General features: G+C 35.1%; 1 protein-coding gene across 1 annotated transcript in view; it reads left to right on the forward strand.

The window, feature by feature from the left end:
- Positions 1 to 15345, forward strand: part of RAD54B (RAD54 homolog B) — a 111929-nt gene that overhangs the window by 59942 nt on the left and 36642 nt on the right. The window contains exons 4-6 of the mRNA XM_068983889.1: positions 4809 to 5003; positions 9339 to 9620; positions 13626 to 13788. Coding sequence (XP_068839990.1) covers positions 4809 to 5003; positions 9339 to 9620; positions 13626 to 13788 — 640 coding nt within the window. The remainder of the gene's footprint in view (positions 1 to 4808; positions 5004 to 9338; positions 9621 to 13625; positions 13789 to 15345) is intronic.

The following is a 15345-nucleotide window of genomic DNA, read 5'->3' on the forward strand; positions in this document are numbered from 1 at the left end:
TAGTTTAGACTGCATTTTGGGCAGTCTGTAAGTTGTTGGATGAATGAATGTTGAGGGTTTTCAGATTAGATTGAAAATTCAATTTAAAAAGTTGAGAAAATTTAGGTACAGCCTTTATAATATGAAATTAGAGAAGTTAAGCAAAGAGGAAATATATATATAAAAAAGGTCTCACCACTAATAATAAAATCCAAATTACCATGTTAAATGCCATTTCTATCAAATTGGTAAAGATGATTGTTCACACAAAAATCTGTACATAAATGTTCATAGTAGCTTTATTTGTGATAGTGAAGAGCTATTAATGGAAACACCAATAAATAATAAGGAACAAAATAATAAAGAACAAAGTTGATATATAGGCATCAACTTGGGGTAAATCTCAAAGACATAATACTGAGTGGGTAAAACCAGCTTGTAAGGTGGTGTACTGTATGATTTCGGTTTATTCGAAACATTCTTGAAAAGACAAAACTATATTGGTAGAAAAACAGGTCAGTAACTGAATAGGGTAAGGGTGTGACCAAAAAGAATAGCATGAGAAAGTCTTTTTTAAAAAAATGACTTTATTTAATTTTTGGCTCTGCTGGGGCTTCATTCCTGCGCAGGCTTTCCTCTAGTGGAGAGCGGGGCTCCTCTTGCTGCCGTGAGCCAGCTTCTCTTGCAGGTCTTCTCTGGCTGTGGAGGATAGGCTCTCGGGCACGAGGACTCAGTAGTCACAGCTCCTAGGCTCTAGAGCACAGTCTGAATAATTGTGCACAGGCTTAGGTGCTCTGAGGCATGGGGAATCTTCGCAGATGAGGGATCAAACCCGTCTCTTGCACTGGCAGGCAGATTCTTTACCACTGAGCCGGCAGGGAAGTCCCATGAGGGAGTCCTTTGGAGTGATGGAACTCATCCTGACTGTGGTAGTGGGTAAATCAATTTATACCTCTGTTAACATTCATAAAACTGTACACCGAGAGAAAGTGTCAATTTTACTGCATGATAATTGTAACAATACAAAATAAATACAGTTAAAAATTGGTAAGATGATATTAAATATAGTAGTGAAGTAGATCCTGTCTTTGCAGGAATATCATTGGTAATACATTATGCAGATATGAAGCATCATTTTACTGTTTAATGATATGAGAAATGTATTCAAAGTAATATATGAAAAGAGGAGAATAAAAAACTACACCATATTTTCTATATTAGAAGTGTATTTTCCCTCAAAGAAGTGTATAAAATTACTCTCTGTTCAAACACCCTCATTTGTGATAGGAAGGCCAGGAAAGTGGAGTCACCGCCCTTCAGTTCTTTCTGTTCTTGACTGTTGTGTTTGGGATTACAGCAGCTAGAATCCTTTCAAGGGATTAAGTTGTTGGGCCAGGCATTCTGGACACAACTTCTTAGCTGCCCATCAATCAGTTGTTTTCTTAGAAAAAAACCTTGCTGGTTTCAGATAGTCAAAATTCACTTTCTCAATCCATGAATGCCAATGATGCATGAATGAATTGTCTGAATTCTAATAGAGTGGTTTTTCAGACTTTTAGGAGACTGATGTAAGTGGCTTGAAGTTGTACACATTTTTTTGTTTGTTTGTTTGGTTTTTGGACATGTGTTTTCTTCTCTCTTTAGTAAATATTTTCCAGTGGAATGGCTGGTTGTAGTAGGTGTATATTTAACTTTTTAGGAGTCTGTCTTACTGTTTTCCAAAGTTATTGTACTATTTTACATTCCTTCCAGTAGTGTGTGATATTTCTAGGTGCTCTATTTTTTTTTTTTTTTTCAGTTATAATTGACTTTACATTTTGCTAGCACTTAAGATAGTCAGTTTTAAAAATTTTAGTCAGATTAGTGTGTGGTGTTACCTCATGTTTTTAAACAACTTCATTGAGTTATAATTCACATTCCACGTAATTCAGTCATTATATGATGGTGAGGCCTGGAGTGGCAGTTCATGGGGTCGACTGCATGAACTGACACAACTGAGTGACTGAACAACAGCAACGTAATTCACTCATATAAAGTACATAATTCATGATTTTTTAGTAGTATATTTACAGTTATGTGCAGCTATCACCACACTTTTAAGATGTTTTCAGTACTTCAAAAATTAATCCTGTGCTCTTGAACTTTCAACCCCCATACCTCCCGCCCCTAGTCTCACCCTCACCTTCCAGCCCTAAGCAACCATTAAACTGCTTTCTATCTCTATAGACTTTCCTGTTCTGGACACTTCATATAAATGGAATCATGTAATGTGTAGTCTTGTGATTGCTTCTCTCACTTAACATAATGTTATTAAGGTTTATATGTGTTGTAGCCTGTATCAGTAGCATTCCTTTAATGGCTGAATAATATCACGAATAATATCACTAATAATAATGTGATGTACCACAATTTGTTTACTCATTTGTTCGTTGAATGGACATTTGTTTCTACCTTTGGGCTATTGCGAATAATACTGCTATAAACATTCATGTGCAAGTTTTTTTGTGGGGACACGCTTTTCTCTGTCTTGAGCATGTACCTAGGAGTGGAATTGCTGGATCATATGGTAACTGTAACTTTTTGAAGAATCGTGAAATTGTTTTTTAAAGTGGCTGGACTATTTTACATTCCCACTAATAGTGAGTGAAGATTCCAGTTTCTTTGCATCTGCACCATACTTGCTTTTATCCATTTGAGACTAATCATCTTAGTAGATGTGAAGTATATCTTGTGTTTTTTATTTGCATTTCCCAAATGGTTAATGATGTTAAACATCTTTTTATGTACTTACTGACTTTTTGTATATATTCTTTCCTGAATTATCTGTTCATGCTTTTTTGCCCATTTTTTATTGATTTGTTTGACTTTGTTTTCTTAATGGCATCCTTTAAAATTTTTGATAAAATTAAACATATATTTTATTTTTAATGTTTTATACATTTGTATTCTAAGAAACCTTTGCCTACTTCAAGATTACAAATATCTTCTACTACATTTTCTTGTAAAAGTTTGTAGTAAAATTTTACATTTAAGTCTATGATTCATTTTTTGTTAAATTTTGTATACAGGGTGACTTAATGGTTGATGTTCATCTTTTTTCTGTGTTAACTCAGTTAACTCAGCATTTGTTTGAAAATGCTCATACCATTGGATTTGTTTTGCCAACTTTGTTGAAAATCAATTTGTTTTATCAACTTTGTTGAAAAATAGTGGCCATACACAGTGGCCACTATTTTGTTGCGTTGATCATTGTGTCTTTCTTTTAAATATCAAAATATCTTCATTTTTGTTACATGATAGTTAACTTTGAAATGAGATGGAATAAGTCATTAATTCTCAGTCCTTTGTTTTTAGTTTCCCTGTGGATTTCTATGTAGACAGTTTTATCATCTGCACATAGGTACAGTTTTACTTCTTTTCCTTTCTGATCTTTATACTTTTTGTTTTTATTGCCTTATTGCATTGGCTAAGACTTTGCAGGACAACATTGATTAGAAGTGGTGAAAATGGGGATTCTTTTTTTATTCCTAGTCTCAGGGCTTTTTCTTTTCCTATTAAAGTAGATGGGTGTATTTTAAAAGATAAAGTAATAATTTGGCTTTTGTTTTGTAAATTCTGTTGTTTTGATAGCTTTGGAGGTCAAGTGTGTATTTGGTAAAAGATACAGTGAATAGCTCTTCAATAATAGGGGAATGAGATTTTCCTCTGTTTAACTGGAGTAAACTTACCTAGTCATTGAAAAATATAGTATACAAGTTAGGTGAGAAGCAAGAGCTACTGCTCAATATGAGGATGCTCTGTATTTCTCACGGAAGTGCTCATGGTTAACTGCCAGGGGGAAAAGAAAGAATAAGACCGAGTAATAAGGGGAGATTTTGTCTTTAGTGTCAAGTGTGCTTTGAGTTAATAGATAACTTAAGAGTGTTTCTGCTTCAAAGCACTAAAAGATTCCATCATATAGAATATTATATACATACCGCTCAACCTATTCTGCTGTTATCCTTTGTCTTATTGTGTTTTGTCTTTTTCAAGGTCTGTACTTTACATCCAATAAAATTTATAGCTCGAAATGATCTGCAATGATTTCTGTTAAATGTATTCACCTATGCAGCTATGGCCCAGAACAAGTTGTTCTTTCCTGCCCCTTTCCAGTCAATTTCCCAACTCCAGAGCCAGCAGCCACTTTCTGGTTTTTGTCATCATAAGTCAGTTTCCCCATTGCTGAAAGTTTCTCTGTTAGACCCTTCGGATATGTTTTTGTAAGGTGATACTAGGAATGTTTTTAAGAAAAGTATAGACTTTCATAAGGAACTTTAAATTTCCTGATCATATACTACTGAATTCTCAGAATCAGTGACCCAGCCTGACAGCTAGGTCCCTAAGCTAGGAGACCAGAATATATTGATGACATTTTAGTCTGATTGCTGCTTTAATGTTTTACCTCTGTTCTTATTGAAAAAACTACAGGTTTTTCTTTTAGAGAACTCTGTGATCTTGTATTACTTTTCCTTGATATATCTTGTCACATGATTTTAGGTACTTTTCCATGGATGCTGAAATTTTATCTTTTGTTACTAGAGTTTTGAAATCTTACCAGTGATTATTATGTTTTTCTGCTTCTACTAAGTTTGTATGATGATAAGAAATTTACATTCTGTTCTCGTGATAATGCTAGAAGCTGATATTTGAATTTCCCAGTTTATAACATATATATGAAAAAATACTTAATACAATCCAATTTACTTGTGCTTTTATTTTGCGGAGTGATTTTATTATTTAAATATTAATGTCATCTATAATAATTCATTTTTATTTTGTTTATATTCTAGTTCATTCAGCCCCTAAAGAAATAACAGTGTCTAAGGGACAAGAAGAGAAACCTGATAGCCTAGTTAAATATTTCAGTGTTGTTTGGTGTAAAGCGTCAAAGAAAAAACACAAAAAGTGGGAAGGTGATGCTGTTCTTATTGTAAAAGGAAAGTCATTTACCTTAAAAGATTTGGAAGGCAAAGACATTGGAAGAGGTATTGTGATATTACCTGATGTTTATGATTTGGTCTAAAGTTAATATATGTATCTGACTACAAAATTGAAATGTAATTGTGTTTTATGAAGGTGTTCTTTCTTGACTTTCATGTATAAATTATCTGATAAACATAAATTTATCTTGTAATAGCAAGTCTGACAGTCTTATGTATACTCAGTGAGATGAATCTCAACCCATGGTATCATTTTCTTTGAAAATAAAATGATTAGCTAAATATATACAGTTATATTGGCATTTTTCTGAGATTAAGCAGTTTTTCTTTGTGTGTTTTCATCTTTTTTCTTTTTTTCCAGAATGCTGAGTGATTAAAATTGAAAAAGATGTGGGTATTAGGAATAGAATGATATCTAACTTTAGTCAGTCAGTCAGTTCAGTTGCTCATTCGTGTCTGACTCTTTGCGACCCCATGAATCGCAGCACGCCAGGCCTCTCTGCCCATCACCCACTCCCAGAATTCACTCAAACTCACGTCCATCGAGTTGGTGATGCCATCCAGTCATCTCATCCTCTGTCGTCCCCTTCTCCTCCTGCCCTCAATCCCTCCCAGCATCAGTCTTTTCCAATGAGTAAACTCTTCGCGTGAGGTGGCCAAAGTATTGGAGTTTCAGCTTTAGCATCATTCTTTCCAAAGAACAGCCAGGACTGATCTCCTTCAGAATGGACTGGTTGGATCTCCTTGCAGTCCAAGGGACTCTCAAGAGTCTTCTCCAAAACCACAGTTCAAAAGCATCAATTCTTCAGCGCTCAGCTTTCTTCACAGTCCAACTCTCACATCCATACATGACCACTGGAAAAACCATAGCCTTGACTAGACAGACATTTGTTGGCAAAGTAATGTCTCTGCTTTTCAATATGCTATCTAGGTTGGTCATAACTTTTCTTCTAAGGAGTAAGCGTCTTTTAATTTCATGGCTGCAATCACCATCTGCAGTGATTTTGGAGCCCCCCAAAATAAAGTCTGACACTGTTTCCACTGTTTCCCCATCTATTTCCCATGAAGTGATGGGACCGGATGCCATGATCTTCGTTTTCTGAGTGTTGAGCTTTAAGCCAACTTTTTCACTCTCCACTTTCACTTTCATCAAGAGGCTTTTTAGTTCTCTTCACTTTCTGCCATAAGGGTGGTGTCATCTGCATATCTGAGGTTATTGATATTTCTCCTGGCAATCTTGATCCAGCTTGTGCTTCTTCCAGCCCAGCGTTTCTCATGATGTACTCTGCATATAAGTTAAATAAGCAGGGTGACAATATATACAGCCTTGACGTACTCCTTTTCCTATTTGGAACCAGTCTGTTGTTCCATGTCCAGTTCTAACTGTTGCTTCCTGACCTGCATATAGATTTCTCAAGAGGCAGGGCAGGTGGTCTGTTATTCCCCTCTCTTTCAGAATTTCAATATCTAACTTCAGTGATACCTAATAAAAATTGGAAAATAGCAAGGAGATAATAGATAGAGATAACTTAGATTAATTCATCTAAATTGGAGGTAACTTAGTTCCATTATAAAACATTGCCAACATGATTCATTAGCATAAGTTAGCCCACAAAATCAGAGTATGTAAAGTTATCATGGTCTTTTTACATTGTCTCTTAAATTATTCTTTAATTCTGAGTATGGCCCATAATTATAAAGTCTGTTCTACATGTTGAAAATAACATAGTTTGTAGTTTCAATAACTATGCTAGGAGTAAGCATTCAAAGAGGGTTATAGTTTGTAGTTTAGTAGGGACAGGGCAATGTAATTGATAATTAGGAAGCACTAAGATAATTGTTTCAATGAGAATGTTTGCTAAGTACAATAGGAGCATATATAGAAGGACCATGTAAATCAGCCTACGAGGCTAAGGGAAAGCTTCAAAGGAGTTATTGTTTAAGGTAATATGTGAGGGATGATGAATTTTGTAGGGAATGAGAAAGGGGCATAGCATATGTACAGGTGTAGGCAAGAGTGAATTAAAACTACTTCAGTGTTTCAGGAATGTGGTATGCGAAGGGCAGTGACAGGGGGCCAAGAGTTGAGGCTGAATGGAATTATCTGCAATAGAATTTTTTATTATGAAAATATTGAACAAATACCATATATCCAATATTATGCTTAGTGTTTAGAGAAATTAAAAAGAATATTAGCAATACACATTCCATGTTAGTTAAATATTAGTAGCTCAGTTGTCTGACTCTTTGCAGCCCCATGAACTATAGCCCACCAGGCTTCTCTGTCCATGGAATTCTCCAGGCAAGAATACTAGAATGGGTTGCCATTCTCTCTTTTAGGGGATCTTCCTGACCCCGGGATTGAACTCAGGTCTCTTTCACTGCAGGCAGATTCCTTACCCTCTGAGCCACCAAGGATTGAGATTAAATTTTTTTGAGAACTTGTTTATACTTAAATTAGTGAAATTATATTCTAAAGCCCCCTAGCTAGGAAAAAATTACCAAAATTACCCTGGAATATCTGTTACCCATAACTATAGTATATATGGTTTTGAGTATGTGTAGTTTGGATTAATAATAAAATGATCTCCCAGTTGCAAGTAGTGGAAAAAAGTAGAATCACCTCTATACAAGTAGAATCACCTCTGGTGCTTTTAAAAAATGCCAGTGCTTAGGCCTTGATCTCTGAGGCTGTGATTATTTGGTCTGGATGATGGGGAGAGGGACTGAACATCCATATATTTTAGGTTTCTGGATGACTCTCATATCCAGTAGGAGTTGAAAATCACTGGTTTAAAAAATTAGTTTATTGGCTTTCAAAGTGAAAGCATCCAAATATAAGCCTTGGTTGCTTAATTATAACATTAGTAAATATATCAACCTGGAGTTAATCTTGCAAGTTATCACCTATAATACAAGCAGTTTTTCTTTTAAATAATTTGGATATTCAGCAATTAAATATTATTACTATAAGAATAAACACTCATAAGAAACCTGAAGGCTGAAATGCTGAAATTGCTAGTAGCTTGTGATAATATAGTCAGATTCAGTTGGTTTTTATTCCACATACCCAGCAAAGAACAAGTGTGGGCAACAGAGTTCAAGAGTTTAAAGAAAGTCTTCTGGAGATGCAGAGATGTTTGAGACGGTCATCACTAGGGAGTAAAGTGAAACGAAAGATTTTGCAGTTGCAGAGCCTCTTCAAGATGCCTCAAAGTTAAATTTATTCCTGTCTCCCATTTTCATGTAACTAATGGTAATTGGATTAATAGGGTTGGATTCAGTATGAAGATAAAACAGTTATCTTCATTAATATGGAGAGGTCAGGACTGCTGTTGAATTGAAACAGCTTGGGAAATGGAGGGCTGGTTCTTTTAGCATTTAGGAACACCAGCCAAATAACTATTTGGCTTCATCTTAGAGCTTTATCATTAGTAATTGAAAAATGTATGTTATGTAGTTCCCAGTTGTCAGAGATTGTGATTATTAGCCCAGTGTTAATAGGGAATTGTAGCAATTTTCCAGCTAATTTAAAAGGGTCATGTAATGTTGTCTAAAATATGATGATCTTTTATTTTTTGTTTTTAGAAACTTTAAAGTTTTTGGTATACACAGTTTTGCCCCTCACAGTGGCACAAAAAGCATGCATTTAATGTTCTAAGCAGAGGAGTATAAGAATCCCTCACTCTATCTGATTAATGAGTTCATTTTAAGCAGACCATGATAACTTACTCATATTTATATTGCATCAACACCTTACACATGGCAGCACCTAATAAATATCTGTTGAATTAATAATAATTCAAACAAGCGTGGTATTATAAAATATCCTGCTTTTTATTCAAGAGCGAGAACTTGGACTATCAGCAGCATCTGTGACAAATGTAGTTTTACTATTCTATCGCGGGTAGACAAGTACAGTACTAGTTGAGTTAGAAATTGCTTCTATTGCTAGTTCTTCACATTTCCACTTGTTTCTAAGTGGGAATAGAGCTGCTGTGGCATTTGTCTAGATTGTTCACAAGAAAGGAGGGTCCATACATAGCATACCAAAACCCTTCTTCGCTTGATTTTCTATAGACAGCAGATGGCAAAACTATGCATACAGTAGACTGTATTTTAAGTAATTAAAGTCTTGGCTCTCTAAACCTTACCTAATTTTTATAACTATATAATTATTTATTCCTTTTGATTTTTGCATGTGTGTATTTTTACTAAAAGGATAAATCATATTTTTGTTCTGGCTAGTGGGTTATTATGCGAGGCTATTTGCATTCAAAGTAATTTTCACTCTGTACAGTTATAAGAAGAGACTCTGGTTTTACTAATTAAGTCATCTTAGAGTGTCAATAAATTAATTTTTTCCTTCTCAATTTAAAGGCACTGTATATAAATTGAAAGAGCTTGAAAAGATTGAAGAGGGTCAAACAATGATGATTGGTGGAAAAGAAATAGAAGTCATGGGTATCATCTCTCCAGATGATTTCAACAGTGGAAGATGTTTTCAGTTTGGAGGAGGATGTTCTGCTGTCTTAAGTTCTTCTCAAGCTGCCAAGAGGTGTTTGTCTAACCCTTTCAAAAGTGTCTGTAAACTCAGTTCAAAGGAAAATAAACAGAACAGTTTCCAAAATTGCAAACCACGCCATGACCCATATGCGCCAAGTAAGGTTTAAAAACTTAATTTGAGTTTTCTGTTTTTACTGTCTAAAGATATTTTGGTATGTGAATTTAAAGTTAAATTTTGTTTTGACACTTTCAGGTAAAAGTATGTATCATTTTTCAGATATATAGTCTGACATAAGGGATAATGTTGAAGTTGAATAATAATATATTTTGAGAATTATTTCATAAGTAAATGTTCAATTGCCAGAGTATAGTAACCAAAATACATGTGTTGAAGGAAAATTGTGCAAATTATAGATGTATACACACATACATGGGTATGATTTCAACAAAACCTGATATCTTTTGTAGGGAGAAAAATTAGTAAATTTATAGATTAGAAATATTTTTGAATTTCCATTTTGAAGACTGTATGCTTTGATCACAACTATTAGTAATTAGTGACTTAATTGAGTATTAAAATATTGAAAGGTGAAAAAAATATTGGAAGGTGAGATTTCATGTAAAGAATTCAGATTTTATTCATGAGAATTCAATCCAGTCAAGTTAATTTTCACATTAATGAATTTAATTTAAAAATTGCATCAAAAATGAAACCTAGTCTGTTTATGACTTTTTAAGATTTGATTGCTCAGTGAACAAGTATTTCTTGTGTTCCTTTTATACATTGGGCCCAGAGGTAAAACTGTCATTACAGAGCTTCTCATTTGGTGACATGACAGACATAGAATTTGAGTTATATTAAGTCTGTGATTCATTTTGCCTAAAATTTTGTGTACAGGGTGAGTTAATGATTGATGTTCATCTTTTTCCATGTGGCAGTAAGTAAGGCAGTGGATGTGCTCAGCTGTGTCTGTCTCTTTGTAAGCCCATGGACTGCAGCCTGCCAGGCTCCGCTGTCCATGAAATTGTCAAGGCAAGAATACTGGAGCAGGTTGCCAGTTCCTTCTCCAAGGGATCTTCCCAACCTAGCGTTTGAATTGTCCTCTCTTGCATCTGCTGCATTGGCAGGTGGATTCTTTACCACTGTGCCATCTGGGAAGTTCTTTCCATATGGATATCCAGTTAATTCAGCATTTGTTTGAAAAGACTTATTCCTATTGAATTTGTTTTGTTAATGTAGAAGTTGGAGAACAGAGGAAGCTTTTCTCATAATGGTAATAGAAATATTGAAATAATTATAAAAATAACTCTTAGAATAGCTATAAATAGAAGTATTAAGGGCTTCCCAAGTGGCGCTGGTGGTAAAGAATCTACCTGCCAATACAGGAGACATAAGAGACGCAGGTTCAGCCCCTGGGTTGGGAAGATCCCCTGGAGGAGGGCATGGCGACCTACTCCAGTATTCTTGCCCAGAGAATCCTGTGGACAGAGGAACCTGGTGGGCAACAGTCCTTAGGGTCACAAAGAGTCAAATATAACGGAAGGGACTTAGAATGCACACATGCTTGCAAAAAGTATTAAAATAACTATTTTCCCCTCTTGCCATTTTGGAAACAGAATTTTTGAAATAAAAGGACTTTTTAGATAATTTAGACCAATCCCTTCACTTTGCGTTTGAGGAAACTGAGTACCAGAAGGATGAACTGACTTGCTTAAAGTAGGTATTGGCATAATTTGGATTAAAACCCCCAAATTAAAAATTCCTTGCTTTATTCTAGCTCATTTGAGACTTAATTGAAATTTAGAGAGTGGGAGTTTCTGCTTCTGATTTTTCTCTTTGTGTGAATATTTTGTCTGTCACACTGGCTCATAAGCTTCCTTCTGCCCTTTATGCTTCTTTCTCTTCACCTTCCTGTTACGTAGTAGAGAGCTGTGGTGAACTGAAAAGAACACTGTGCTTAGTCAAGGACCTGAGTTAGAGTCCTGCTTTTGCTACTAAACTACTGATTCTTCGACCAGTTGAGGTAGTCACTTACTTCGCTATGTTTTGCCTCATGTAAAATGTGGGTTTTAATAACTACCATAGAGACTTAGAGTGCCTGGTATATACTGTGTACAATAAATACTTGATAACTGAGTGAATGAAAAATTTTATTATGATAATTTGTATATATGTGTACATGAGTATGTATATGTGTGTGTGTGTGTGTAAGCAAGCCCTTTTTGTAAGTGGTAAATACTTGATTATCCTCTCTCTTTTTCAATCTTGTTAAAGGTAGTACTAAGTTGTAGACTTAAAACTAAAGCAAGAGAGATTTTGTTAGCATTAAATGATGCTTTGTGATCATGAAGGGCATCTAAAGATTTAAACTGATGTCCTGTTGCTGTGGTGCTTTAGGTTTTATTTTTCTTGAAGCTTCATGCTTTGTTAGATGACTTGTGATTCTATGGTCCTTGCTTGAGCTGTGAATCATCTTTACCTCTATTTTCTTTTAAATTCCCTTTGTCTTTTTTAACAATTTTTAAAATATCTTTATTTATTTATTCATAGCTTCACTGAGCCTTAGTTGGTGCGTGTGGGTTTTCTCTAGTTGCAGTGAGCAGGGGTTACTCGAGTTGCTGTGCAGGCTTCTCATTGCAGTGGCTTCTCTTGTTCGTTACACTTGGGCCCTAAAATGCACGGGCTTCAGTAGTTGCAGAGTGTTTGCTCAGTTGCTCTGAGGCATGTGAGATCTTCCTGGACCAGGGGCCATACCTGTGTCCCCTGCATTGGCAGGTGGATTCTTAACTGCTGGACCACCAGGGAGATCCTCTTTTTGTTGTTTTTTTTATTTTAAAGAAAAAAAAAAAAAGGGACCATTTCTTGGCTGGAAATCCACAAGACATACACTCTTCTTTACTACTGGGATATGGAGGAAACTCAGGGGCTGAGTTTTCCGTTTTCACTCCCTAGTCCCCTACCTGCCAGGAATTCACCTCGAAAATGAAAGTTTCTTTTGGTTGCTCAGAAACCTGGGAAGATCCACAGAAAATCTTCCTCCAGGTAATTACTACCAGTAAACATGACCAGACTCTCATTTCTGTGACTATATATTTCCACACTGAGGGTTATTTATTAAATCCCCTGTGTTTTTTTTTTGGTTGCCCCACACAGCTCGTGAGATGTTAGTTCCTGGACCAGGGTTTGAATCCGTGTCCTTAGCAGTGAAAGCACTGAGCCTTAACCACTGGACCACCAGGGGATTTCCCATATTTAGTCTCCTGGAACCTGTTGTTTTTTAATCTACTTTTCTCATCTTTGTTCTCTTTTTTCATATTTTAAAAAATCTATTTTACTTTTTTTTAACCATGATACAGATGTACAAATATATAAAAAAAATATTTTGAAGAATTTATTATCTGATTTCAGATTTATCAATTGATACCAGCTTTCTAGTTACATTTGGTTTTGTTTTTTGAGTGATTTTAAATAAATCTTTTAAATTGTATTACAATATTTCTAAAGAATTACATTGTTATTTGATGGTTACTCCATGCTGCTTTGTCAAGATTCATGAATTTTACATTTCATGAATGAAGTAATTAATTTTAAGCAAATAATGGTGGTGAAGTCAATGGAAAATTTGTCATTCTTTCTCAGTTCTTCTGATTAATAGTAATAGACATTGTTAGTAGGCATAGAAATGAAAATAAAGGAAGCCTTTATATTAAATTTGGAAAGCCTTTCCAGAATAAGAAGCTATGAGTATTAGTAAAGGCCATCTTGGCAAAATTCCAGTTTGTGCTTTCAGTTGGAAATAGTTCTTTTTGCTTTGAACAATGAACTAGTAAGTGTGGTGGCTTAATGAATTATTTATGAAACAATAGTGAATTTTAGTGGTTTCAAAGCACTTTTGCGCATGAAATTTGGAAAGCTCTTTGCCATTCTTTGCATGAATCTTACATCAATAAGGCATGAGATTTTATTTTTAAAATTTTGTACCTTTGCTTAGCATTGATGTTACTGAATTTCAAAATTATTGTGTTTTAATTTTTTTTTCTTTTTGAATTTCAAAGTTTTTGACTGCAAACAGTTTTATCTTTTGAGTAATTAGAGCAAGATAATGTAATTACTGACAGAGTAGAATCCATTTATAATTATACTTTTCCCTTTTTCTTAAGATTCCCTTGTTATGCTCCGACCAGATAAGAATCACCAGTGGCTGTTCAATAAGAACTGTTTTCCTGTTGTGGATGTCGTGATAGATCCTCACCTTGTATATTACCTTCGACCACATCAGAAAGAAGGGATCATATTCCTTTATGAATGTGTGATGGGAATGAGGTAGGAAAATAATTTGTTTGATCTAATCAAAGCCTTGATTTACCTGTAACATAATGGTTTTCTAGGATGAGCCTAATATATAATGAGTCCCAATGAGTGCAGCATATATTTTAGTTGATAGGAATGGCAAATGGTAATGTGTATGTTTTATTCCACAGGTGGGTTCTTTTTAAAAAAAATCATTTTATTAAAAAAAAAATTTGGCTATGCCTGGTCATAGTTGAGGCAGGTAGGATTTTTAATCTTCGTTTCAGCATGCGGGATTTTTTTTTTTTTTTAATGCAGCATGCGGACTAGTTGCAGCATGTGGGATCTAGTTCCCTGACCAGGGATTGAACCCAGGCCCCTTCCATTGGGAGCCCAGAGTCTTAGCCACAGTGGACCACCAGGGAGATCTCCACAGGTAGTTCTTGAAGGATACTGTGGTGATAAACATCTTGGTTGGAACTGGACACACAACTTATGAGGATTTTGCAAAAAAGTTTTCTTCTTAGAATGTCACCTCTGTTTACACACATACACATATACACATGAGTTCCTCTTCCTCTTTTAAAATTGAGTTTTCTTAACCAATTATAGTCAAAATACAGTTGAAGTAGAAGATACACACATAAATTCAAACCAAAGAGGTTAAAAGAATCAAAGGTCTCTGTTAACATATTAGTACATTTCCTTCCAGTCCTTTTTTGTTGTTTTTAACGCATAGGACCTCGATTTTTACATTGGTCATTGCCACTCAGTATGCCTCAGTTACTAGGAAGCGGGGAATGTAAATTCCTCCAAGCTCTAAAGAACCCCTTGAATGATGACAAGGGGAAAATTATCTCCTGGAAACTTTCTAGATTGTTCTCTCAAATATGCTCTTCTTTTTCGGAGATCTTACCTCAGTTGGCTTGAGAATCATCTTTTATTCTCTCTCACCTTCTCCAGCTAACCACACCTAAACTTTTGAATATTTTGACTTGCCAAATACCATTTTGAACCTAATTGTTTCTGGCACCTCACTATAGCAGTTCTAGTAACTGGTGTCATAGAATTTTATTTTTATCTGGACTATTGCAACAGCTTCTAACTTGTGTATCTGTTTCTGATGCTCCTCAGATTCTTTCTACTTACTGCTGCCAGTTTGATGTTTCTGGAAACAGTTCTGAACATGGCATTTCTTTGCTTAAAAGGACTGCAGTTCTCAGAACTTAGAACAATGTTTCCTAATCTGTGGTATGCACTCCACTTGGGTGGTGTATAGAATTATTTTAGGTGTACACGGACAAACTTTATTTTTTACTTTTAATCATAGCATATTTAGTTAGTGAATAACTGGAAAGAAATAGCACATCAAACTTCTGGTTTCACAAGTAGATTATGCTTAGAAAGAATTTATTTTCTTTTCAAATAAATCTAAGTTAAAAAGTGAGTTGATTTAGAGAAAAATAATGAATAGTAACACATATAATATCACGTATATGGCAAAGCAGTGTAGTCATTCATGGAAGACTGATGTTGGGGAGACACTGACTTACAAGATACAGCCTGAGCTTTCAAGGGCAAGTATCCTTA

This window comes from Capricornis sumatraensis, chromosome 11, assembly GCF_032405125.1.
Source record: "Capricornis sumatraensis isolate serow.1 chromosome 11, serow.2, whole genome shotgun sequence".
Lineage (NCBI taxonomy): Eukaryota > Metazoa > Chordata > Mammalia > Artiodactyla > Bovidae > Capricornis > Capricornis sumatraensis.